At 47.5% G+C, this 23,600-nt stretch overlaps 3 protein-coding genes across 6 annotated transcripts; 1 reads left to right on the top strand and 2 right to left on the bottom strand.

The window, feature by feature from the left end:
* The first annotated feature begins 1,173 nt into the window (after positions 1-1,173).
* Positions 1,174-3,144, top strand: LOC136498436 (2-phytyl-1,4-beta-naphthoquinone methyltransferase, chloroplastic-like). 2 transcript variants are annotated; one of them, XR_010769624.1, is made up of 8 exons: positions 1,174-1,338; positions 1,454-1,518; positions 1,616-1,706; positions 1,808-1,896; positions 2,029-2,162; positions 2,249-2,387; positions 2,482-2,581; positions 2,887-2,923. XR_010769624.1 is itself a non-coding variant. In XM_066494370.1 (8 exons), the coding sequence occupies exons 1-8, from the start codon at positions 1,180-1,182 to the stop codon at positions 2,985-2,987; spliced, it is 801 nt and encodes a 266-aa protein (XP_066350467.1). In that variant the 5' UTR covers positions 1,174-1,179; the 3' UTR covers positions 2,988-3,144. The 2 variants fall into 2 exon arrangements, 1 of the variants encoding a protein (XP_066350467.1); XM_066494370.1 differs by having other exon boundaries at positions 2,249-2,310; positions 2,887-3,144.
* Positions 3,145-3,820: 676 nt separating this feature from the next.
* On the bottom strand, positions 3,821-7,357 carry LOC136496817 (GDSL esterase/lipase LTL1-like). The gene is made up of 4 exons (XM_066492573.1): positions 6,833-7,357; positions 6,445-6,687; positions 4,464-4,716; positions 3,821-4,315 (listed from the first exon to the last, which is right to left on the bottom strand). The coding sequence occupies exons 1-4, from the start codon at positions 7,208-7,210 to the stop codon at positions 4,083-4,085; spliced, it is 1,107 nt and encodes a 368-aa protein (XP_066348670.1). The 5' UTR covers positions 7,211-7,357; the 3' UTR covers positions 3,821-4,082.
* A 7,161-nt stretch (positions 7,358-14,518) lies between these two features.
* LOC136496506 (uncharacterized oxidoreductase At1g06690, chloroplastic-like) lies at positions 14,519-17,887 on the bottom strand. 3 transcript variants are annotated; one of them, XM_066492202.1, is made up of 11 exons: positions 17,490-17,887; positions 16,981-17,072; positions 16,836-16,873; positions 16,571-16,732; positions 16,461-16,483; positions 16,295-16,366; positions 16,047-16,214; positions 15,827-15,909; positions 15,652-15,714; positions 15,335-15,542; positions 14,519-14,854 (listed from the first exon to the last, which is right to left on the bottom strand). In XM_066492202.1, exons 1-10 carry the CDS (start codon positions 17,749-17,751, stop codon positions 15,360-15,362), a joined length of 1,146 nt encoding a protein of 381 aa, XP_066348299.1. In that variant the 5' UTR covers positions 17,752-17,887; the 3' UTR covers positions 14,519-14,854; positions 15,335-15,359. The 3 variants fall into 3 exon arrangements, with proteins under 3 accessions (XP_066348299.1, XP_066348300.1, XP_066348298.1); XM_066492203.1 differs by having other exon boundaries at positions 14,520-14,829; XM_066492201.1 differs by lacking the exon at positions 14,519-14,854 and having other exon boundaries at positions 14,935-15,542.
* Between the last annotated feature and the right edge of the window lie 5,713 nt (positions 17,888-23,600).

The raw sequence follows: 23,600 nt of genomic DNA, 5'->3' as shown, positions 1-23,600 counted from the left end.
AACTCTCTCTTCTCGTGCGTGCGGCCGAGGTGGAGCTCGCCCGTGCTCGCGGCGGCTGGCCGGGGCCAAGCTCGCGCGCGCCCACGACGGCCGGGGCGGAGCTCCCCCGCTGCCCGCGCTCGCGGCGGCCGGAGCTCCACCGGGCGCGGACGCAAGCGGAGGAGGAGATGCCAGACGACGAGGAGCAGGCAATGGCGGTGGCGGGGGCAAGGGCGCCGTGCGGGGCGTGCAGGACGTTGCGGCTGGCAGCCCTCGTCGGGCGTGGCGCGGACGCCCAGGCAGGGGACGACATGCGGGGACCGGATCACAGACAGGATGCCCCCCTCGCGCCGTAGGTGCTCGGCCGCCGCCATCCCCGTGGGCGCGGACTTGACCGCGAAGAGCGCGCCCGATGCGCCGCGGCCGAGCGTGCGGACGCGACGTCCCCAGCTCGCGCGTACATGCCCAGCAGCGCGGTGGCCACGTACGATTCGCTGGAGAGCGCCAGCTTCACGGCATACCCGTGCAACGCGCGCCCAACCGTGAGGCCGCTGCAAGCCGGGAGGGAGACCGAGAGGGTGTGCGCGGTGGGGAGGAGGCCGTGGAGGGACAGCAGCATCTTGGAGAGGAGCGCCATCGCCGCGTGGTGGAGGCCCCGGGAGGAGTGCGCGTGGATGGCGGAGGTGTAGAAGACAGTGGTCGGGTCGGACGTGCGGCGGAGCAGCGCCACGGCGAGGTCCAGGCGCCCGGACGCAGCGTACGCGCGTCGGAGACGGAAGGCCACGGCTTTGTCCTGGTCCACGCCGCCGCGCACCGCCGCGGCATGGAGCTCTGAGGCGCGGCGCAAAGACGCGCAGCCCACCAGTAGCACCGTCGCGCGGTCCGCCGTGAGGGCGCCATGCTGGACACTGCCGTGAGACTGAGAGTTTGAGAGAGAGAGAGTTTGAGAGAGGACAGGGATGAGAGGGGTATTATGGACGTTTTTGACTCATCAGACTCATTTGTCAGGACTCTCAAACGGTGAAAACGAACAGAACACCGATAAAATGGCTTGGAGAGTAAAAAAGTTCAGAACGATAACACTCGTGTACGGTTAATTTTTTAATGATTTATGTATAATTACAAACTTTTTAACGACATGCATGTAAAAAGCCTCATCCTAATTCCTAGCCATGATTCGGGGCCAAGCGAACGGACACGATGGTGGCCTTGAACGCGGGGATTTCCGTAGCCGCCGGCGTCGTGTTCAGCCCCGCCGGCCGCCGGCGCGGCCGCTGCCACGCCTCCTTTCGCTGCTCGTCCTCCTCAGCCGGCGAGCGGCAGGCCCTCTTCAGCCGCATCGCCCCCGTCTACGACCTAGTTCGTACCTCCCGCCCTCCTCTCATCCCCTCGTTGCTTCTACGAGATTGGAGTGCTGCAGATAGCAATGCCATGATGTGTTGCTGACGACAGCACGTTCCCGGGTTCCTTGCAGCTGAACGACGTGCTCAGCCTGGGACAGCACCGGACGTGGAAGCGCATATGCGTCTCTTGGTCGAGGTATAGCGCTAGTGTTAACTGTAGTAGATGAGCAATGTGAATCAAAATGCCCTGTTCTACAATCGGTTGATGCAAAAGTTTGCTCCTATGGAGTTAGAGCGAAGATGGGGGATCGAGTTCTTGATCTCTGCTGCGGGAGCGGGCATTTGGCGTTCCTGCTGTCTCAGAAGGTCGGGTTAGATGGAGAGGTTGGTATTGGATTCGTTATACTATATTCAGACTTCAGATTAGCCAGGCCATTTTTTCCCCCACTGGAAATCTTATCATCGTTTGCACCCAACTGAAACAGGTGATGGCTGTCGATTTTTCGAGGCAGCAACTACAGATTGCTGCTAACCGCCAGGAGCAATGCTGGAAGCTGTGTTACAAGAACATCAAGTGAGCATCCTCAATGTGAGGGTTTGCAGATTAAGAACATCCTGTGATTTCAGTTGAATAGTTTGTGTGCTTTGCTAGCATATGCACTATGGCGTTATGTGGTTTACCTGCATCTGACGCTAGCGCTTGCAGGTGGATCGAGGGTGATGCACTTGATTTACCATTTGCAGACTGCTACTTCGATGCTGTAACAGTTGGCTACGGATTGCGCAATGTGGTTGATAAATCGAAAGCGATGCGAGAAATATATAGGGTCCTGAAACCAGGTTTGGTACAGGTTAAAATTTTGTTCAAGTTTTGCTTTGTTAGCAATCGGCATAAATTTTCTGAGCTAGGTTTTACTGGACCACAGGATCAAGAGCCTCTATCCTTGATTTTAACAAGAGTTCATCACTTTTCACGACATCATTACAGGTAAAATGTCAGCCAATCTTGAGAGTACTATTTGAAGTTGGCGTACACATGAATCTGACTTGTGTTCAATTTCCCTGGTAAAGATCAATTCTTCATTATTAATGTCATTGTAGCAAAGTCAGACCACATGTCTCACTGACCAGATTGATGTTTCTGTTTTCTCTTGGACAGAGTTGGGCGATAGACAATGTTGTGGTTCCTTTAGCTAGTGGCTATGGACTGACTGAAGAATACAAGTACTTGAAAAGCTCCATATCACAGTATCTAACAGGTATGCATGTTTATTTCCTTCTCTAGGAACACATCCATTGCATGGTATTGTCTGTCATTCTGATGGTAGAGCTACACTACACATAGAGATATCTCACTATTCTCACTCTTGGACTGATGAGTTACAAATACAACATGACACCATTTCCCCCCCTCCTTTTTCACACTGGACCACCTCATTTATTTTGTCACAAAATTTGCACTTTGCTGTTCTGGACAGTGGAAGTGGTTTGTACCATTTGGTTAGTGACCCTATATCACCGCAAAATTACATCTAACTTGTATTTTTCTCTCTTTTCTTTTTAGGAGACGAATTGGAGAAATTAGCAAAAGAAGCTGGGTTCTGTGCAGCGAAGCACTATGAGCTTGGTGGAGGGCTTATGGGGAACCTAGTAGCAACTCGATGAGTAGAATATAGAAAGGAAGCTCGAGTTGTATGATTCCTCTGCATCATTATAGCTGATTGTATGCCCCTTTTTTTGTGAACAGATTGTATGCCCTTCTATCTATGTATCCAAATTCATGTTTTGCCGATCACAGATGAAGTTGTGGACAAATGTTGATTCCAGATGGGCCTGAATGGCTGAATATCATTTTCTGCTGTTTGAGCTGTGCTTCTGTAGTGCATCAACGTTTTGACCACATTCAGATGGACCGAGGCGCTGACGCATGCCTATGCAGATTATACTGGCATCCTGTTCTGCAGCACTGGAGCATTCAAGGTTCTTAATTATGCAATGCCTTAGAGCAAGTGGGAATTCCAGCTTTTCACTGCATTGCTCATTTGCTAAGAACTGAATCCTTTTCAGCTTTTCACCGCATTGCTCATTTTACTCTGAACTGAACCCTTTTGCCCTCAAGACTCAAGAGACTGCGTGCAGTCCTCTGCCCTCCGGTTCTCCGTTTGGTCCCCATTACGATGGGTAAGATCTGTTCTACTCGGTGTTCTACTCGGTGCACGTAGTAGTATTTTTCAGCGATGATCATCTTCATAGCTGCTACCTACTTCGCTGCCATGGTATGGTACACATGTATAATTGTGGCCAACAAACCAGCCACTAAAATATACATTGGCAATGAATTCTCGGTGCCTTGTACCAAAGTTCAGGATCTCACTACAAAGTGCAATAAATTTCTTGAATCAATCGGACGGATTAGATAGTACCACTTACTAATTTCAGAAGTTCCTAGCTAGCCCTGCCAAACAATCTGCTTGAATAAATAAAGAAACTCAAGACAATTGTATTGAACCCACTCTGAGGCTTAATTCACCAGTAATTCACGTCATCTAAACCACAAAAAGAACACCAAAGCCTCTTATCCACCAGCCTCATGAACATACAGCAAATCTCTTGGTGTGAACCAACCAATGACGAACTTATACTAGTAGTATCACGCAGTAGCTATGTTTGTCGTAGTAGCTGAGAGTGCCCGGACGGATGGATGTCAGCTAGCCAGGGAGACAGATGGGATGGAGCGAGACAGCACGCATGCAGGCAGGCCTAGTCCCTGTTGTCCATGGCGAGGATGGTGCTGATGTTCATGGGGCTGATGTGGTCGGTGGAGCCGTGCATGAACTGGCCGACGATGATCCGGTTGGCGCGCTCCGTGGGGTGGAACGCGTCCCAGTACGCGTACACGTCCCGGTTGGGGCACACGTTGGACGCCGGCGTGCACAGCCCGATCCCGTTGTACGGGCCCTGCCCGCAGCACGCCACCTTGGACGTCACGAACCCTGCAATATTCACAGCATCATCATCATCAGCAGCAGCAGGGTTTCATTATACTCGATCGCGGCCATGCCTGCTACGATCTCTGATCTGAAATTCTGAATTATAAACAACAAACACAGAAGAAAGAAACAGGTAGCACGTAGTACGTACCGTAGTCCTGCGGGTTGAACACGAAGTCGAAGCTGACCCGGTTGGTGTTGGCGGCGATGAAGACGTCGCCGCCGATGTCGGCGTTGAGTTCGGAGAGCATCTGCACCAGCTGCGGGTTGAAGAGGTCGGCCGCCTCCGTGAGGTCGCGCGCGCACTCGCCGTCGATGCTGTGCATGGCCAGCTCCGCCGGCACGCACCCGATCATCCCCGTGCCCGTCACCACCACGCGCCGGGCCCCGAGCTCGTACAGCCGCTGCATGATGCGCGCGCCCACAGCACACAGCACAGTTCCGTGTTGTCAGGACAAGTCGTCACAACTACTCGCACGCACTGGTCCCTAAGCACGAGCCCATGACGAAAACATTTGCTGCGTGCTTGCACGACGAAGGACGACTGTTCTTGCATGTGGCGAATTGGCTGCCTGGCTGGCGACAGAGTTAAACAACACCCAACCATCTAGCCTACGAGTACACCGTACACCAGTAAAAATGTCACGCTATAACATAAATAAGCGGCCCTTTGATGCATGCCTGTCATCCTGTAGTACGTGTGTTGTTTCACGTATTGACAGCCTTAAGCCAGCTGAATTTTTACTGCGGGGATCAGGTCAGTGTTGTTCTTCAGTGCGGGCTCGGTACATGGCGTGGCTACTACTGAGTACTGACCACCAGTGTGCAGAGTGATTGGGAGCAGGTGACAGCACACGCCTTCACCAGAGGTGCAGAACCAGGGCGACACATCACACCAACATACTGATGCCGTCGTCAAAACTTCGCTGCTCCCTCGGAAACGCCGGGGAATTCTTTCGTACCGCGAGATGCCTGCCACTACTACTCCTAGGTCGGTAAAAAAAAGTTGTTTCATGGCGTATTGTCATTGGACCCATGAATGGATGAATCACCGTAAATGTGATGGGATATCGATCTGCGGCAGTGAGCTCTGGTAGACTGCTACGACGACGACGATCTGCCCCTTTTCCTTTCAAACTTTCAGTTTCAGTGCAGCATTGTGGTGTGGGCTGGAATTAATTTGTGGGGCAATTTTGTGTTGCTGGTTAAGGGAGTAGGCCAACGTTTGTTTTGCATTCCTCTACGGAGAGCGCATGCCTTAAGCTTGTACTACAAGAAGAGCGCAGTGCCTTTTTAGCTACGAACTGTATATGAAGCTTCGTATAAACAAACGCATAGGTACAGTTGTTGTCTGTTCTGCTGAACAACACTCAGTGTTCGGCTGGCTGTAAAGCCGTTGGTGCTGATGTGTATGACTGATTTTTTGAGAGAGAAAAATATTGTACCATGACTTATAAACCAGTGAATAAGCTGGCTGCTAAGACCAGCCGATCACTCCCAAGTCAGAGTGAGTACCATACCGACACTGGGGGCTGCAATTGCGGGTTTGGAGCCTTGCTTCCTGGGGAACATATCAGACTGCCACTCAAACTGGTCATTAAGGGTTTTTGCACTTCTCATCGGCTGATGCCTGATGAAATTCTGTGCAGAAACTGTCTTGTACTACACTTTGGTGTGGAGCAATTAGTGAACTACTGTACTATAGTAGAGGCCATGCCAGTTTATTACTCGGAGCACACACAACATACTGCCCAAAATTACACGCTACCAAGAACCATTCACGTGCTACTGGTAACTGGTTTGTGTCTTCCCGGCTTCACGGAATCCAAGCAACGCCAACAGTCAGCTAGCTAACGACCCATATCTTCTCGCTTCTATTTGAGTCAGTACGCAGCTATTTTTTTTTATTTCTTTCCCCTTTCCTACGGTTGCGTCATTAATCCTTTCACTCAATTTTGTACGTACTGGAAAGCTTGGGTAATATGTCTACTATTTGTTCCAGTTCTGCTAAATTATCTCTAATTTTTTTCCTGGGAATTATATATCTTTGAATAGTTTAGCTTTGAGACTAATTTTATGTTTGATGCATGGGTATGGGTAGCTGGAATTTGAGTAGAGTTGAAGGAGTTTACCGTCAGGATTTTCCTGTACTCGGAGATGAGGTAGGGGACGTAGTCTTGGATGGCAAACTGGCGAGACCGGACGGAGAAGGGCACCAGGTAGTAGTTGTTGACGAAATCGTTGCCGCCGAGCGTGATGAGCACGAGTGCGTTGTTGACGACCTGCCTCGCCGCGTCCTCGCCGACGAACTCGGCCAGCCTCTGATGGTAGTCCTGGAAGTTCTGCAGCTGCTGCCCGATCCTGATGATGTTCACCTGGCGATGCACCAAAGACATCCCGCGCGCGGTTAGCTAGAAGACTGGCCGGTGGTCCGCGAGAATGCAGCCGCAACGACGACTGACAATTAATTGGCAGGGGCTGGCTGGCTGGCCAGCTCTCGAGTTTTTTTTGTGTTCTTACGAATTGTATGCCGGTGTCGTTGAGGATGCCGACGCCGGCGGAGGCGAAGTTGGCGCCGACGAGCAGCTGGTCGCCGCGGAGGTCGGGGCTGAGGTACGGCAGCGCGGGCTGGGAGCCGAGGTGCTCGCTGATGATGTCGGGGATGTTGAGCCCGTTGGAGAACCTCCCCGTGGGCATGTGCGTGTGGAAGTCGATCCCGTAGGGCGGCGCGTCGGCGCGCGCCGTGGTCATGAGGTAGTTGTTGTTGCCGTTGTCGACCAGGGAGTCCCCGAACACGAAGAAGGCGCGCGGCGGCGCGGCGGACGCGGCCCCGGCCCCGGCCCCGAGGAGCGCCACCACCACGGGGACGACGAGGAAGGTCACGAGCATAGCGTCCATTATTGCGCGTGGAAGGGCCGGGCTTCGCTCGGACACTCGCTCACTCACACTGATGAGACGAGAGTGAGGTCGAATTGATTGATTGATGGACCGTGGACGCGATCGAGCGGCCAAGTGGCAGTGGCGTGGCGCACGGGGACGGGAAGGTGGCGTGGCGGTGTCCCTCTTATAGACGGGGGAGAGAGAAGAGAGGCCGGGCGGGCGCGAGTTAAAGACGGACGGGGAGCCCAGGCTAGGCAGCGTCGCGATCAGATGCACGGTGGGTGGTTAGTTGGGCGGCACTTGGCTTTGGGGCGTAGGCAGGCGCGGCGGCCGTGTTTGCCTCGGATCATGTGCGGCGGTGCAGTGCCACTGCAGCAGAGATACTGGAAGGCGGCAAGGCGCCACTGGCGGCGGCAGAGAAGAGTCGCTCGGACATCAAAACCGGCACCACAGAAGGGAATCATCCCCTTTTCCGTATGCGGATGGGTGTCCAGGATTTCCCGAATTCAGAAGCAGGGTCTTGTCCTCCCTTGGTTGGGTATCAACGTGAGAGGCGTGATGGAGACACCATCACACCACTACCTAGCTCGGTGCGTACAAAAGAAATGGTGCCCAGTTTATCGACTTAGACGTGTGCCATACTCCTATATACTACTAGTAGATATATACAAGGCCATCTAAGGAAATGGTGCGTTACATACTTACATTACAGAAAAAAAAAAGAAAGGAGGACGATTTGAAATCAAAAGGACGGATGGCACTATGCAAGCCGTCATTAAAACCGTTGTTAATGGGCATTTAATCACCAAATTAACTCGTCCTGAACCTCCGTAACAGCAGTACCTACCAGTGCCAATAATGCAGTGAAGTTGATGATACGTACTACTACTCCGTGCAGTATAGTACCGAGTGTATCAGTCTATTGCTATCAGCAGCCATGCAAGCGAAGCGAACGTACTTTTGCTGCACCGCTTTGCTCAGCACGAACGAACGAACGAAGGACCTTGTTTGATTGAGGTTAGGAATCAGTAGGTGTCACTGTAACATTTTCGTTTGTATTTGACAATTATTGTTTAATTATGGTCTAACTAGGCTTAAAAGATTCATCTCATAATTTACAATCAAACTGTATAATTAATTATTTTTTTTATCTATATTTAATACTCTATGCATGTGTCCAAAGATTTGATGTGATGGAGAGAGAGTGAAAAAACTTACAATCTAAACAAGGCCGAAGCGAGTATCTCGCAAGTCGCATCGCGCACTGGACTGCACAGTACATACATACTCACTCTCACAAAAAAAACAGTCTCAGCTACTCTTCCTACCCGCGGCTCTGGAAGTACTGTTGGCTGATTTATTGTAAGAAAAATATACTATTTATTGGCTGAAAAAAATACGACTTATAAGCCAAGAGAACGGGGCGTTAATTCTGAGAGCGAAGATTGACAGGTATGTATACAGTAAAAATGGAGCTTTTTAGCTTGTTCGGCTGGCTGACCAGCTTTTTTTTTCAACCAGAGCAGTATTTTTCTCAAAAAAAAAAACCAGCTGGTACAGTATTTTCAGCTGCTACGTGTAAAATTAATGAGGGCCGAACAACTCCTTTATGTGTTTGTACCCTAACTCCCAGCTGAAAAGTAGAAAAGCTTCCAGCGTGTCCTCCTTGAGTTCCACGGTACTGTTCCAGGCTTCCAGCGAGAAGAGAGCCGAGAGGGTACGCACGTGTTCCGGGCAGGAGTTAGCCGAAAATGCGAGGCAGGGCCCCTAGATTCTAATATATCAAAGCAGTTTGGTTTGGTCGTCTCCTAGCGCATCCATGTTGCCCTGAATTCCCCTAACCGTCCGATCTATCGTTCGACGGTCTAGATCGCTCAAAGCGGATTCTTGCTTGCACCCGCTTCTCCTTCTGGTTAGCTTCTCTGGTTTCTCCTCTGCTTCTCCCGCTTCTCGTCAGAATATGGACAGTCAAATATATATAGCAGCTTTAGCTTCTCATTCCAGATCATTCTTCTCACCCCCTCCTCTCTCTCTTCGCTCTCTCTCCTTCATTCTCCCGACGCTACGGCCGACGACGCCAGGGCAAGCGGCGGCGGCGGCGGCGGCGGCCGTGCTCCTCCTCCACCACCTCCCTCCCTCCCTTCCTCTCCTGCCTCTCATCTTCGTTTCTCCCTCCTCTTCTCGCTCTCCTTCCCTCCTGATGCGGCAGCGGGCGGCGCGGCCGGCTCCCCACGCTGCGTGCGGCCGGCACGACGCGACGCTTCGGCACCTCCGCCGCTCCCTCCACACCTTCGCGTCCTCTCTCTTTCTCTCTCCCGACGACCGCGGCCGCGTCTGCCCCGAGGAAACCCTAGCTTCTAGTCTTCATCTCTTCCCCTCTCTCTCTCTCTCTCCCTCTCCTTCAGGCACAGACCTAGACGCAACACGGGCGGCACGGTGGTGTGGCCTCTCTCTCCCTAAGACGCGTGACGGCCACGGTGGGCTCGGATCTGCCGGCGACGATCCCCGGTGTGCGCTACGCCGCTGTCGCTGGCTCCAACGATTGTGGCCGTGGTGCCCCCTCTGTTGCATTCGTTTCTTGGGGTCTCCCAGGTGAAGCAAGACCATCCCTCTCCTCTGTATTGATCCCATTGCAGTCTCCTCTATGTGCCTCTTCTGGATTATAAGTGTGTGACTATAGTGCTGTTTTATTTATTTAAGTCTAAGCATATGACATTGCTGATGATGTGATGATGACTGTGAGGTGCTTCTAATATACCTGAACATATTTTTGTGCCTTTGCTATTTTGCATTTTTTTGGTTGACCATATGTCAATGCCAAAGATGCTGCAAACAAATATCTTTATCTCAAATATACAATGTGATTTTTGCTAGCATGGACGGCCTGCGAGAGGCGGTCATGATTATCACTCTTTTATGATTTTTTGCTTTGTCATTGCGAGTGAGGTATTCATATATGTCAAACCTGACAATATTTACATGCCATTGCTATTTTGCATTTTTTTTCCCCGTACATGTCAGTGCCAATGTTGCTTGACACCAAATATCTTCTTCTCAACTATACCATTTGAGAATATGCGGTCATGATTATCACCGTTTGTGTTTTATGATCTTTTTATTCTGGGGCATCTTTGTATGTTTTCATGGATATTGCTTTCTACACTTCGGCTGTAGTTGTCGTGAGCTCAGGGTGGCACAGTGCCACCGTCAAGCAGGCTGCAAGCCTCCTAAAAGCACACATAGTCTTAAACATTTGATTTGATGCATTCATGTCTTAATTCGATAAACCTCAAATTTGATTTGATACTCAAATGGTACATGTTGCTATGTTCTGGCTTCAGAGATATAGGTAGAACTACCCCTCAAGTTATCTTTCTGTTTAGGTCTGTGCCGAGACTATAAATCAGCATTTATCTAGATGTTTGAGTTGCTTTATAGAATAGTTTTCTCATTAATATATTTGTCTACAAATAGAGTAGCTTTTGTAGCTCAAGTTTCTAGCAGGAAGGTAGCATGATCTTGTGGATTATGAAACAATTATATTTATTTTAACGAGAGATTAAACATTCTGTATAAATGAAGAAGGTAGGATGTTAAGATCTAGAAATAGTTAATTAGTTGCCTTTATATGGATTTAGAATATTCAAGCAAGTTCAGATGGCTCATCACAATTCACAATTTGACTATTTTTATTTCAAAATTGTTTTTTCTCAGAGCTATTGTACGTAAACTTACCACTAAATTTATGACTAATGGCTTAAATGCAGAATTCATGGGTGTAGGCCACGAAGACACAAATACACGGGTAAGGTAAATGGCATTTCCTTACTTCTTTCAATTTCTAATCTCTATGTGACTCTAGAGAAAAAAAACATCAATACTCATGGTTGATGTCCGATGTGAAAACAGAAGCTTTAGAATATTTCTCATGCAGCGTGAAGACCTTAAATAGTTTATTGCATTGGCTTCTATGTTTTTGCTAGGAAATGTGATCTACCACATCAAGCATTTCATGTTTAGAATTCTGAATAGTTTTCCCATATTAAATATAAAAAGAGCTCAAATCTTTTAGTTTTTGTGCATGACATATCTACATTAAACTTCTAATATTGTTTCTGTGCAAAGATTAAATATATTTTTTATCTACGCTCTTAACTAGGTGATTTACTGGGACGCACGTGAGGACGTGCGTAATGGACCAGTAAGTATACTACTAGTAATACCGTCGCGTCTGCCGATCCGATCGATCAACGAACCCGCAGTTTTCATTCACTGCCGGGGCTACCCTACAGGCCTACAGTCGCAGCAGCGCTTGCTCTGCCCGCCCGACGCCAAAGCAAGCAGCAGCAGCAGCGCCATGTGAAATAATGACCTCCTCTCCACCCATCCACCCCTACTCTATGTCATTGTCATGTCCCTAGCTTCTACCGCTGTCCTCTGCGACAGGGCACTGGGCATGTGCGCTCTGCGGTTGTTGTTGTAAAAAAAAAAAGAGCTCTGCGGTAAAATCTCGAAGAAGAGACCGACGCCGGGCACGCTGAGGTGAGATCCGATTCGGTGCTGTGCCTGTGGCACGCTCCCTATCGTCCGCGGATCGTACAAGGTTACGGAGTTTATTTTTGACAATCGTACAAAGTTACAGTTACAGGCGTACAGCAGGCTACTAGAAGCTCTCTTGCAGAACAAAGCTTTATTACGGGGTACGTACCGGTTAAACACACGGTGCCCGTTTCGAACGATGAGTGTAGGTTCGGGATTTCTTGGAAGCATTCTTTCCCATGCGACCAGCACATTCATCCAACTTAGGTCATTTGGTTTCTAAGCGCGCTTCTAAAATTCCTATCACATCAAATGTTTAGACACATGTATAGAGTATTAAATATAGACTAATTATACAACTTACGACTAATTTACGAGACGAATCTTTTAAGTCTAGTTCATGATTTGACAACGTGGTGCTACCGTAAACATATGTTAATGACAGATTAATTAGATTTAAAAAACCGTCTCGCAAATTAGTCTCCATCTATATAATTGATTTTATAATTAATTTATATTTAATGCTCTTTATTAGTATCTAAATATTTAATGCAACATAAATTTTAGGAGCCACTAATCAAACACCCAAGCCTGCACGACTGACTGTGCACAGTAAATTTCCTGCACAAGCCGACACGCGCCATGTTCACCTGCTATGAACAGCGAGCTGCAGGCTGGCCAACAGCTTCTCGAATGGCCACCCACAGTTAGGGCAAGGTGCTAGCTGCAGCAACCCTCACGTAGCTTCAATAATCAGGAGTAGCAAACATGTCGCTGTATCGTAATTTTAATTTTCATCCTATCCATGTGTTTTAATAATTCGGATGGAAAACCTCACTTGATTTTCTACGAGACAATCCTTGTCGCGAGGATTGAATTGGTGCGTGCATACAAACCGGAGGAGATTGGATTAAACAACAAACCACTTAAGATTTCAATTTACAATTCGATTAGTTGAATCATCAATTAAACTAGGTTCTGATAAGATAAGTTCCATTTCTAATTATAACTACATAAACAACTTGGTGGTGAGATTTTGTGTTTTTTAAGGAAGGCCCGTGGATCATGGTCCATAGACATGTGATGTTGTCTCCATTCTTCGTTGTTTTGTATATTTATAGGAACAGACCTAGAAAAAATTGGACTAAAACTAGAAAAAAAAACTGAAAAATCAAAACTAGGGGTAGTGCTCGGAAGCAGGAGGTGATGGACAGAACGAAAAAAAAAAGAACGAAGGAAGGTAAGACGGATGACCGTTTGAATGAAAAAAGATTTTGGAACAAAGCAAGGTAAGACAGACGAAGGAACCACTTTGGTTTTAATATTACAGAAAGGTATATAATAAAGTGTATATAGGCCCCTTGGTGGATTTAGGTAATTGGACCACAAAACAATTAAAGGACTAGTGAGTTTGATGGGTCTTTGAATATGTTTCATTGCAAATTATCATATCAAACTCATGTCTATCTCAAATGAAGAAGAGGCGAGCATGTTTGATAAGGGAAAAGGAGAAACAACATGAATATGGTTTGGTCCCAATTATGACTTGATTTGCATGAATAAGAAGAGATCGATAGTTGAGTTGTATGTATCAAGTTTGAAGAATGAGTCATGAATGCATAAGTGAAGAAATGGCAAGCAAAAATCAAATGACAAAGGAGACAACATATAATGGATATAAGATGGTATCAATAACGGTTTGCTTGTATGGACAAAGATTTGAAAAATCACCATGCATTGATATTGATCAAGTTGGAAGCATGGGGAAGGAAAATTATAAAGAGTAATGGTGTTGTGAAGAAATATCAAGCCAAGGTGCAAAAGTAAAAAGAGACATGGTCATATGCAAATGAAATGGTCTTATTATGATTGCAAGCTCATATAGATGGAATAACATGGAATCAAATGAAGATGAGCCAATCATGCAATTGTGATGGACAATATTCGGAATATGATTTGTATCTATAACATCATCAGGTACTAATTTTCTACACATGGTTGTATAATTTCTCAACTTGCATCTCCATTCTGAGTCTTTCCAAAAAGGCTTGATCTTACAGGCAAGTGGAAACTGATGTATAAAGGATACATATTATTCATCTCAACTTTATAAGATTTGAGAATTATTTTATAGAACAAACTTATAGACTCAAGTATGAATATATGTTATCCATCCCAACTTTATATGATTTGAGAATTATTGTTTGAAACAAACTTATGGAGTCCTTTTTCGTATTTATAGCGTGTTGATTACCATATTTTGTTGAATTGATAGAAGTCTAAAGCCATTATTTTAGAAAAAAAGGGGGGGGGGGGGGGGGGGTGCAGAGGCTAGGTTAGCCCCTATGTTAGAGGGATGCTAATTTTAGAAAAGCAGGGCAAAGGCTAGGTTGACCCTCTGTGTTAGAGGAATGCTAGTACCAAAAGCAGCCAGCTATTGAGTATTCTCTAAATGAACAAGACAAAGGTCGGCCTTCCTATCATGATCTGAACCAGTAGCTTACAACGAGAAAGACTCTGATTCGATAAACAATCTAAGAAAAAAGAAAGAATGACACGGACTTCCGTGTAAAAAAATAAGAGAAATGAGAACAAGGTGTACTAACACCAAGGTAATGTATGGCCGATGCCTATCCTATCTTGGCGAGAGTGGCACCACGGGGATTCGAACTCGGGCTACCTAAGACTTGGTGCAACTGACCACCCGAGCCCTCCACCCCTTCCAGCCCTAATTTAAAAACAAATATAACTTCTTCTTTTTCTTGAGCACGCAAAAGGTTTGTGTGCTTTTGTATTAAGAGAGAAATTTTTGTTACATCTTAATCTATCTAGGTGGGCGAAGGATTATACATAACATAAGTGCATTGGCCCAGCCTAGACAAACAACAAAGCTTTCTAAGGTACTACTCGTTGCAATAGACAACCCAAATTTTTGCGCCGGCTTGCACCCACAACTCGGCTTCTCGCTTGATCGTGGGCAGCAGGTTTGGAACTTGGATGACTGCTCCACGAAAGCACCGCGCATTACGCTCCTTCCAAAGCTCCCACGCAACGCAGGCGAAGATGGAGTCCGCGCCCTTTCTGTAGCTCCCTGATCACTGGGAACACCATGTTTCCCACCAGCTGAAGATTGATCAGGCAGTGCTTGAGTTAAAGCAAATATAACTTCTTACTTCTTGAAGTTCTTATAACAATGAACTATGTTACATGAACATTTCCCTGACATATTTATGTTGGCAGCGTATTTTACACTTTATAATATTTTCTTGCTTACAATAGTCATGTCACAAATTTACAAACACTGTAAAGCAAATTGTAACTTTTCTTTCACTTTGAGTAGGTTTTTTTTTTTTTTTTGCGTTGCTTTGCGGCACAACAGTCGCTATCTTTCCATTCTAAGTTTTTGTACAGCACAAAACAGGGAGCAGCGCTACAGCCCTGGTTTTGGCAAATGAATAATGCATACATGCAGAGTTACAGTGCTTAGGCATGAGATTCGTTGAAAGCTGCATTTTCTACTAACACATCCTGGTTCATTTCTAGATCCGTGCGTTTTCTTCGTCTCGCTTTAAAACCTTATATAATCTCCAATCAGTTCTATACCATGGGTTGGTGAAATGCAGAGTATCTACGACTCCTCAATGGGCATCTTGATGCCCTTGATCTCGCGTGCCAGAGTTCGTAGCTCCTCGACCTCGTCTCCTGTCAGGCTCCAACCGAGTGCGCCGGCGAACTCCTTGGCCTGGCTGGCATTCTTGGCTCCGGGAATTGGCACCACGTTCCCCTGGCAGGTCAGCCAGTTCAGAGACACCTGAAACGAAGGAACAAAGGGAAGATCAACCGTGTTCATGCATCTCGTTATGATCTCAAATGTTTTTGATCTGGAGATGTTCCAAGCTTTTTTTGGTGAAGCAGCGTACCTGGGTTGGACTCTTGCCATAGCTTGCTCCAATCTCTTTAATCCTGTTCATAAGTGGTTGGAGCTGTACATATATGACATGATGCATCTTCAGATTTCGGATAATAAAGTTGAATTGCAGAGATTGAAGCTGTGTGTCAGTGTAACCAGCGAGCTCTAGTTTACAGAACACTAACCTTGGTAAGGAACTCAGGTGTGTATGTATTCGCTCGAGGACCAGTAGGGGGATTTTCTGGAGTGTACTTACCTGTCAGAACACCTGAATTATGGGAACAAATTAGTGCAGGAATGAGATTGGAAAACAAAAAAAAATTGTATTGGGCTTACATCAATCCAAAACTGTTTAATTTAACATGGTCGCATAATTGGGTAAATAATTAAGAGACTAGCTCCTACCTTGGGCAATCGGGGAATAAGCAATCAAGGTGATACCGAGCTCATCACAAGCTGCCTTCACACCATTCAGCTCAGGGGTTCTGTATATGAGGCTGTAATTCACCTGGTTTGCAGCAAGTGGAACCCCCCTCTTCTTCAGGCGAGCATGTGCATCCCGAAGGCGCTTCTCTTTATATAAGTCATAGTAGATATTGTTATTTCAATGAGAACGCAATATCATTTTTGCGAGTTCAAGACATGATACAAACCATTGTAGTTTGAGACTCCAACAGACTTTACTAGGCCTTGCTCATAAGCATCGGCAAGGCCATCAAGGTATCCTGCATCATGCATGCTCAGTCATGTCAGAACAACGAAGTTCACTGATTAGTCAATCAGATTTAACTTTTGCAAAGGGTATGCTGCATCGGTTACCTTCGTTCCCCCAAATCCCTGGCCTGGCAAAAGATAATGAAAACATAAATAAAAACTTGCATTTTTACGGGCAAGAAACATGTATCTGCAGAAAGAACAGGAAAACCAACCAGTGGAGTTGGTAGAGCTCAACTGACGATAGGCCAAGACGGTCTAGTGATTTCTTCAGCGCGGAAAGAACACTACCCCTTCCGAATCTCCAAGGAAGGGCAGCGAACTTTGTTGCGACGGCCACCTCGACCGGTTCCTTCTGTTGCCTTTCCTTGATGAATCTGATGGCAAGGCATACATCACTTGATGAAAATTACTGTTATACATAATCTCTTTTTTTATACAAAATTTTAAAGTATCAAACAACGGAAGATAGGATATTACCCTCCTAGTAAACTTTCAGAATTGACCGCTCCCATGAGCTGTAGAACAGAAGGATCCCTAGTTAGATACAGCTGTGCCTTCCTTCAGAACTGAATTTGGGAGGAGTGAGTGAGCTAGGTAGTTGGTTTATAGTTTAGTTTCTTACCGCTGTACCGTATACTTCTGCGGTATCGAAGAAGGTCATCCCGTTATCGATGCTCGCATCGAACGCGTCCTGTGCCTCCCTCAATCTCCTATCTGACAATTCAGGTCAAAGAAACTAATCACATAGCGCTACATTCGGAACGGAGCAAATTGGCCATTGACATGCTAAACCAATGCTAGCCGAGCAATAGTATGTGATGATTCGGTCACGGTTAAGGCAAAGATCGAGTAGGACTTTTCCTGAAGCAGCGGGATCATCGTACTATAGAAATTAGAAAGACAAGGGATTGGCAAACATGCCAATCTCGTTGCTGGCTATCATGCGTGCAAGTTACACACACAGTATGCACGTACGATTCATTGTTGGCAATGCATCGGGCAGGTGTGCGCACTGGAAGAAGCATGGCCAGGATTTCAGGAAACGTTGACGTCCGCGCGCACCCCCGAGCAAGAATGAGAACGAGAACAAGCATCACAGCAGCGCGCAGCAGGAGGTGAATTCCCACGTACCGTCCCACTCGGAGTCGTTCCAGTAGGTGGTGTCGCCCCAGGACCACGCGCCGATGCCGAGCTTGGTGACGGCGACGTTTGAGCCGCCCAGCCTCACCTTGCCCTCGTCCTCCTCCACCACCGTGGTCGCGCCGGACACTACCGCGCGGGGCGGGCGACACAGCGCCGCCGCCGCCTGCGGCAACCGCCGGCCACGACTGCCCGGGAGAGGACGAGGGCAGCAGCAGCCCACGCCGCCGGTGACCTGCAACTGCAAGGCCATCGTGTCGTGTCCTCTAGCTAGGTAGCTTGCTCGTTGCTCAATCAGGAAGGGAGGAGCACGCGTTCTGTGTGTGGTGTGGTGGCGAGCTGAAGGATGTGTGTGCGTGTTGGCGTGGGAGAGCGGGGCGAGAGACGATGGGCGCGCCTGTTTTCATGGTGCCGGGAGTGCAACGGGTGTGTGTGGGAGTCGCTGCGGGACCGGGGCGGCGACAGGCCTAGCTTGGACTGCCCGGTTGGCGTTGGAGGCTAGCGTTGATAGTTTTCTGTACCCTGTGACCTGAGTGGCTGCAGGCCCCTTGTTTGAGACTAGCCTTGGTACTTGGTAGTTTCTGTGCGTTGTCTGTGTGGGTGTGGCTGCAGGCGTCTTGTTGTGTACCGGGTGTTCCGACCTCTGCCACGTGAGGAACGTTGCACTTCGTTGGATCAACTAGATATTGGATTGTGCGTTGTTGCATACACATAAATTTGAACAGAATAACAGTTGTTTTAAAAAATGGTATCTGTAAAGAAGGGAATAACCGAATAAGGAGTATACAAATGGCTGACATAACAAATAAGAGAAATCATATTCAAACTTCCAAGCGCCCGGACACCCGATCCGGACGTTAGCGTAGAAACGGTGCCCGCACATGGAGTGAGCACCTAGTGCGTCAGGCTTACAAGCGAGTGCACCTGCAGTGCCCCCGCGTCACCCCGGACGTCACCCACACCGCCCTGAATGTCGCCCGCACCGCTAGTTGCCTCCCACGCGCATCTCATGTGCAACACTCCAATTCACTTTTGAAACATCCAGATGCAATAGCTGTACCATACAAAAGAAGACAGATAAAACACTTGAAACAAGCGTATGAAAACAGACGTGAAAACGTCTAAAAACATTTGAAAACCATTGCAAACATATGTAACGTCCATATGAAACACCTGATAACACTTGAAACATATGCTTGCAACATGCATGTATATGCAACGTCTAGATCTAATTTTGCAACATTAAAATAAAACACTAAGAACATACGTATGGAACAGATCAAAGTATGAAACATTTGAAACTTACACTTGATACATATGTGTATAGCTATTACAACATGTGCAACAACCTGCTATACTTTTGTAACATCGATATACAACACTTGCAACATACCTCTGAAACATCTGAAACACTTGAAACATACTCTTCCAATATGTGATTTTCACCCTTCTTCCGTACGACGCAACACAGGGCGGGGAAACAACCAATTCTGGCAAGCCGGCGGCCGAGGATGGTGGCGCGGCCTGGCTGTGGCCAGCTGTGCCTGCGCCCGACCAGCGACGGGCACCTCTCCTAGCCACCTGGCCACATGCAGCGGTCGGCGCCTGTGCGCCTACGTGACTGCTACTGGCAGTCACGAGCAGGTAGGGCCGCGAAGGAGGAAGCGGTAGTGATGGCCGAATTTTTTGTTTTTAGCCATTTTTTAAAAAAAATTCACAAATATGCCCCTGAAGGTATGCTTTCAAAATCTGGACCCTTAGCTCGGCGCCATAGTTGGTGGCGCCGAGCTTACATGTCTTGGCACCATAAATTTTGGCGCCTAGGTCTTGGTTCGACGCAGACGTGACGGTGACTTGGTAGACACCTTGGCGCCGTAGATCTTGGCACCGAGCTTGGCGCCGTAGATCTTGGCGCCGTGGTTATTGGCGCCAAGCCCTGTCTTACGTATGGGCCCTCCATTCCTTTCTCTCTTCCTCTCTCTCTACCGCTCCCGAGCCAGGGCGCCGCCAGCGCTGCCGCACCGCCCCGCCCGTCGTCACGCGTAGCCCTGGCCGTCCATGGCCCCAGCCCGCACCCACACCCGTGCTGGCCCCCGCCGTGCAGGGCGCTCGTGGCCCCAGCCCGCATGCCACCCCTCCCGGCCCGCGCCGGCCCCCGTCGTGCTGGCCGCGCGCCGCCCCTCCCGGGCGCCACCTCATCCCGGCTCACCGCGTCCGCCGCGCGCATAGGCGCTCCCTCCAGTGGCCCCGGCCATGACACGGCCCCTGCTCCCAGCGCGCCGTGACCTTGTCGTCGATCCCATCCTCCACGTCCCTGTCCTGCTCCGGTCCCGGCATCCGCATCCACGTTGCATCGTTGCATTGACTTGGACAGGTAAATTTTTTGAATATGCAATGTAGGTACTTAGTTAGCTTTAATTGTAGTGCTACTTTGATTATTTGGAAGTTTCTAGTAAATTTGATGATGCAGGTAGTTGATTTAGTTAGTGAGGTAGATATAGTTAGATAAATATAGTTAGATAGCTAGTGACATAGGTACATAGATATAGTTATTAGATAGCTAGTTGATTTAGTTAGTGAGATAAATATAGTTAGATAGCTAGTGACATAGTTATTTAGGGTGTAGTTGGTTAGTATCTATTAGAGAGGTACTATATAGCAGCTAGTTTGGACTAAACGAACTATATTTCAATTTTTGTTTGAACTACTAGATGGACAACCTAGTGAGCATATATCATGGAGGCACCGTGGAAAGAGATCGGTATGGATATGTTGAGTTTGTTAAGATGCAAAGTGTGCTTGTGTTATTTAATGAGAAGCCTTCATTTAGTGAGTTGGTTGCAAGGGCTTGGGAGGAGCTACATTGCCATAGAACTGATGATGATGGTGGCATCGCAGTGGAGGGTGTACTTCACCTAGGTTCCCCTCCCAACATCCTAAGGAAGACGATCCCAATTGGGTGTGTAGACCAGTGGAAAACTATGTGAGATCGGCTATGAAGTGTCAGATCCAAAGTTTGGACGTGGTTGTGCGTCGGGTGTTAGTTGATCCCATCCCTCATGGGTTTTCCCCACCAATGGGTTAGCAGGCACACTTTGACCCTCCCATCCTGAAACCTGATATGGATGTGGAGGTTGCACCTACGGTTCCCGATGCTCAATTTGTCCCCAATGAGCTAGTTGGAGATGCTTGTTAGACTCATGATGTTGTGGCTGATCCTCCTCATGAGATCCCTTTGATACATAATCATCCGAGTAAGTGTCTTATCTGCATGGTTATTGAGAGCTTACCCCCTTCCTTACATCCATTTTTCATTCTTTCCTCATTTTTCTACTTATGTTACAGGAGACATTCCTCACAATATGGATGTGCCCACTGTTGCTGCGCAAGTGCACTATGGAGATGGATTCTGTGGCTCCAATAGTGTTGAAATTATGAATGATTCGAAGCCATATGAGATGGCAAGGGCTCTTGATTCTGATGATGATCGTCCTGTTGGAGAGCTGACAAAGAGTGATGTTGAGATGCTGAGGTGTATCTTTTCTAGCCGCCGTCATCCAAGAGTTCATGAGTTTAGCGATCTTGCTCATTCTGATCAGGCGTGTGCAGAAGGACGTGATGATGAGCTCCTAGAAGCTCCTAAGGCTGACCCTAACATGGTAATTGAGAAGGGTAGGGTATTCAAGGACCTCCCTGCATTGATGAGGTGGTTGCAAGTGTTTGCAGTGATATGAAAGAGACCTTACAAGGTCTTGCATTCATATATGGAGCGCCGTTACACAGTTGTGTGTGACAAGGAACGCTGCCAATGGAGGGTTTGTTCAAGGAAGCAAAAGGTCACCGAAAAGTGGAAGATCACAAAAGTTGTCGGGCCACACAATTGTGCTGACCATGTGTTGACACTGAAGCATCGACAGTTGACATCTACCCTCATTGCCAAGCGGTTGATGGGAATATTGCAGAGAGAACTCAACATAAAGGTTAGGACAATTATTAGGACCATTGAGGTATTGTATGGAGGTTATGTGATAACTTATGGTAAAGCTTGGAGGGCTAAGCAGCGGGCGTGGAAGATGATATATGGGGACTAGGAGGATATGTATGAGCAGCTACCAGTACTTTTTAATGCAATCAAAGCGGTGAGTCCAGGCATGCATTATGAGTATATCCCAAAAACAAATGGATGGAAGGATGAGAGACAGATATTCTTCTGTGCTTTCTGGTGCTTCCCTCAATGTGTCGAAGCCTTTAGTCACTGTCGTCCCGTCTTCTCCATTGATGATACATTCTTGATTGGCAAATACCAGGGCACACTTCTTATGGACATATCCTGTGACGCGAACAACAAGTTGGTTCCTTTGGCATTTGCTTTGGTTGAGAAGGAGAACAATGACAGTTGGGGGTGGTTCTTGAGGCTAGTCTGGGTACATGTGGTTGGGCCTGTCAGGGAGGTTGGCATCATATCTAACCCTGGGCATTTGGGTTACCCGAATTTTTTGGGTCGGGTAGTTCGGGTAATAAGAAATTTGGGTAATGGAAAATGTTACCCGAATTCAGCCTCGAAAAACCACTACCCAAAATTTTTGGGTACCCGATAATTCGGGTTCGGGTATTCCCGAACTACCCGATATTCAGAAAAACCAGCATTTGTACAGAATTTCAGCAGCATTCAGTTAATCAGTTTTTTCCAAGTTTCCAGCATTTCATAGAGAAAATGTATAAGCAAAGTACTAACAGTGCCAGATAGCATAAGACCATAAGTTCACACTTCACAAGTACAAAAATATTAAAAATAGAGTCAAAACACAATGTCACATAAATATTACAGAGAAACAGTCACACAGTATCACTTGAAGCACTGAACCATTTCAAATTAGAAATAGAAGAGGAAACATGAAAGATTGGAGGTAGGGCTATTTGTTCTTGCTGCTCTTTTGCATATATGGAATATGGGTAAATCGGGTAATATGGGTAAATCGGGTACCGGGCGGTGTTACCCGAATTTCCCGAACTAATTTCGGGTTTCTGGAATCACTATCCAAAATTATAACCGGGTAGATCGGGTTTGGGTAGTTTGGGTTCGGGTGGTAATTTGCCCAGGGTTAATCATATCTGATAGGCACCAGGGCATACTTAATGTCGTGCGAGAGCAGATAGAGGGGTATGCACCTTTACACCATCGTTGGTGTACTCGGCACCTTGCCGAGAATCTACTCTAGAAGGATGGTGTGAAGGATAACTTTGATCTGTTCCAAGAGGCTACTCGACAGCTTGAGGACAAGTACTTTTAGAAAAAGTTGGAGTAGGTTAGAACCACATCAAATGCAGAAGGTAGACAATGGCTCGTAGGTTTGATGAGGGATTTGGAGAAATGGACAAGAACTCATGACACTGGTGGATGGAGGTACGAGTTTTAGTGCAGCAACATGGCAGAGTCATTCAATAAGTTGCTATTGGGGATACGTGGTATGCCCATGAATGCAATCGTTCAATTCACCTTCTACAAGCTTGTTGCCTAGTTCAACGATAGACATGCCCATGCATTAAAGTTGCAGAGTGATGGAGAGATATAGGCTCTAAAACCAAAGGCACACCTAGAGAAGGCAAATAAAAGGGCTGGCACACATGTGGTTATATGTTTTGACCACGCTATAGGGACTTATCAGATTGAGCATAGGGGCAGTACAACGTCCAACGGTGAGGTCTGAGAGTGAGAATGCATGTGGTAATCCTCCAAGATTTCACATGCACTTGTGGTAAACCAAGGCAGTGCCACTTTGTATGTTCTCATTTGGTGGCAGCAGCTAGGCATCACAACTTTAATATCGAGAGCAGGATACCTCATGAGTTTAGTGTCGACACGCTTGTGCACACATGGAGCCCCCGCTTCATGCCTTTCTGGGACCCTTGAGAGTGGCATCCATATGATGGGCCAAAGTACATTACGGATCCAGCTTACCGTTGGAACAAGTGTGGATCAAGGAAGAGGATGATGTACAGGATGGTTGTGGATCAGATACCCAGAAGAACGAGGCGTGGGAGAGGAACCCCATTTCTTACTAACCCCGAGCAGTACGAGTGCGGCAAGTGCGGTAGACTGGG

This window comes from Miscanthus floridulus, chromosome 12 (genome assembly GCF_019320115.1).
Source record: "Miscanthus floridulus cultivar M001 chromosome 12, ASM1932011v1, whole genome shotgun sequence".
NCBI classification, from domain to species: domain Eukaryota; kingdom Viridiplantae; phylum Streptophyta; class Magnoliopsida; order Poales; family Poaceae; genus Miscanthus; species Miscanthus floridulus.
The sequence above is the reverse complement of the archived record's forward strand: the minus strand, read 5'-3'. Positions and strand labels throughout refer to the sequence as shown.

What these genes read in the sequence shown, in the direction of transcription:
- LOC136498436 (XM_066494370.1), top strand. Translation starts at nt 1,180, where the DNA reads ATGGTGGCCTTGAACGCGGGGATTTCCGTAGCCGCCGGCGTCGTGTTC. An exon ending in ATATGCGTCTCTTGGTCGAG is followed by an intron (nt 1,519 to 1,615) that starts GTATAGCGCTAG and finishes CTATGGAGTTAG; the next exon opens with AGCGAAGATGGGGGATCGAG. An exon ending in CATATCACAGTATCTAACAG is followed by an intron (nt 2,582 to 2,886) that starts GTATGCATGTTT and finishes TTTTCTTTTTAG; the next exon opens with GAGACGAATTGGAGAAATTA.
- LOC136496817 (XM_066492573.1), bottom strand. Translation starts at nt 7,210, where the DNA reads ATGGACGCTATGCTCGTGACCTTCCTCGTCGTCCCCGTGGTGGTGGCG. An exon ending in AGTACAGGAAAATCCTGACG is followed by an intron (nt 4,717 to 6,444) that starts GTAAACTCCTTC and finishes CGCATCATGCAG; the next exon opens with CGGCTGTACGAGCTCGGGGC. An exon ending in GTTCAACCCGCAGGACTACG is followed by an intron (nt 4,316 to 4,463) that starts GTACGTACTACG and finishes TGAATATTGCAG; the next exon opens with GGTTCGTGACGTCCAAGGTG.
- LOC136496506 (XM_066492202.1), bottom strand. Translation starts at nt 17,751, where the DNA reads ATGGCCTTGCAGTTGCAGGTCACCGGCGGCGTGGGCTGCTGCTGCCCT. An exon ending in TGGAGTCTCAAACTACAATG is followed by an intron (nt 16,215 to 16,294) that starts GTTTGTATCATG and finishes ACTTATATAAAG; the next exon opens with AGAAGCGCCTTCGGGATGCA. An exon ending in ATGGCAAGAGTCCAACCCAG is followed by an intron (nt 15,543 to 15,651) that starts GTACGCTGCTTC and finishes CCTTCGTTTCAG; the next exon opens with GTGTCTCTGAACTGGCTGAC.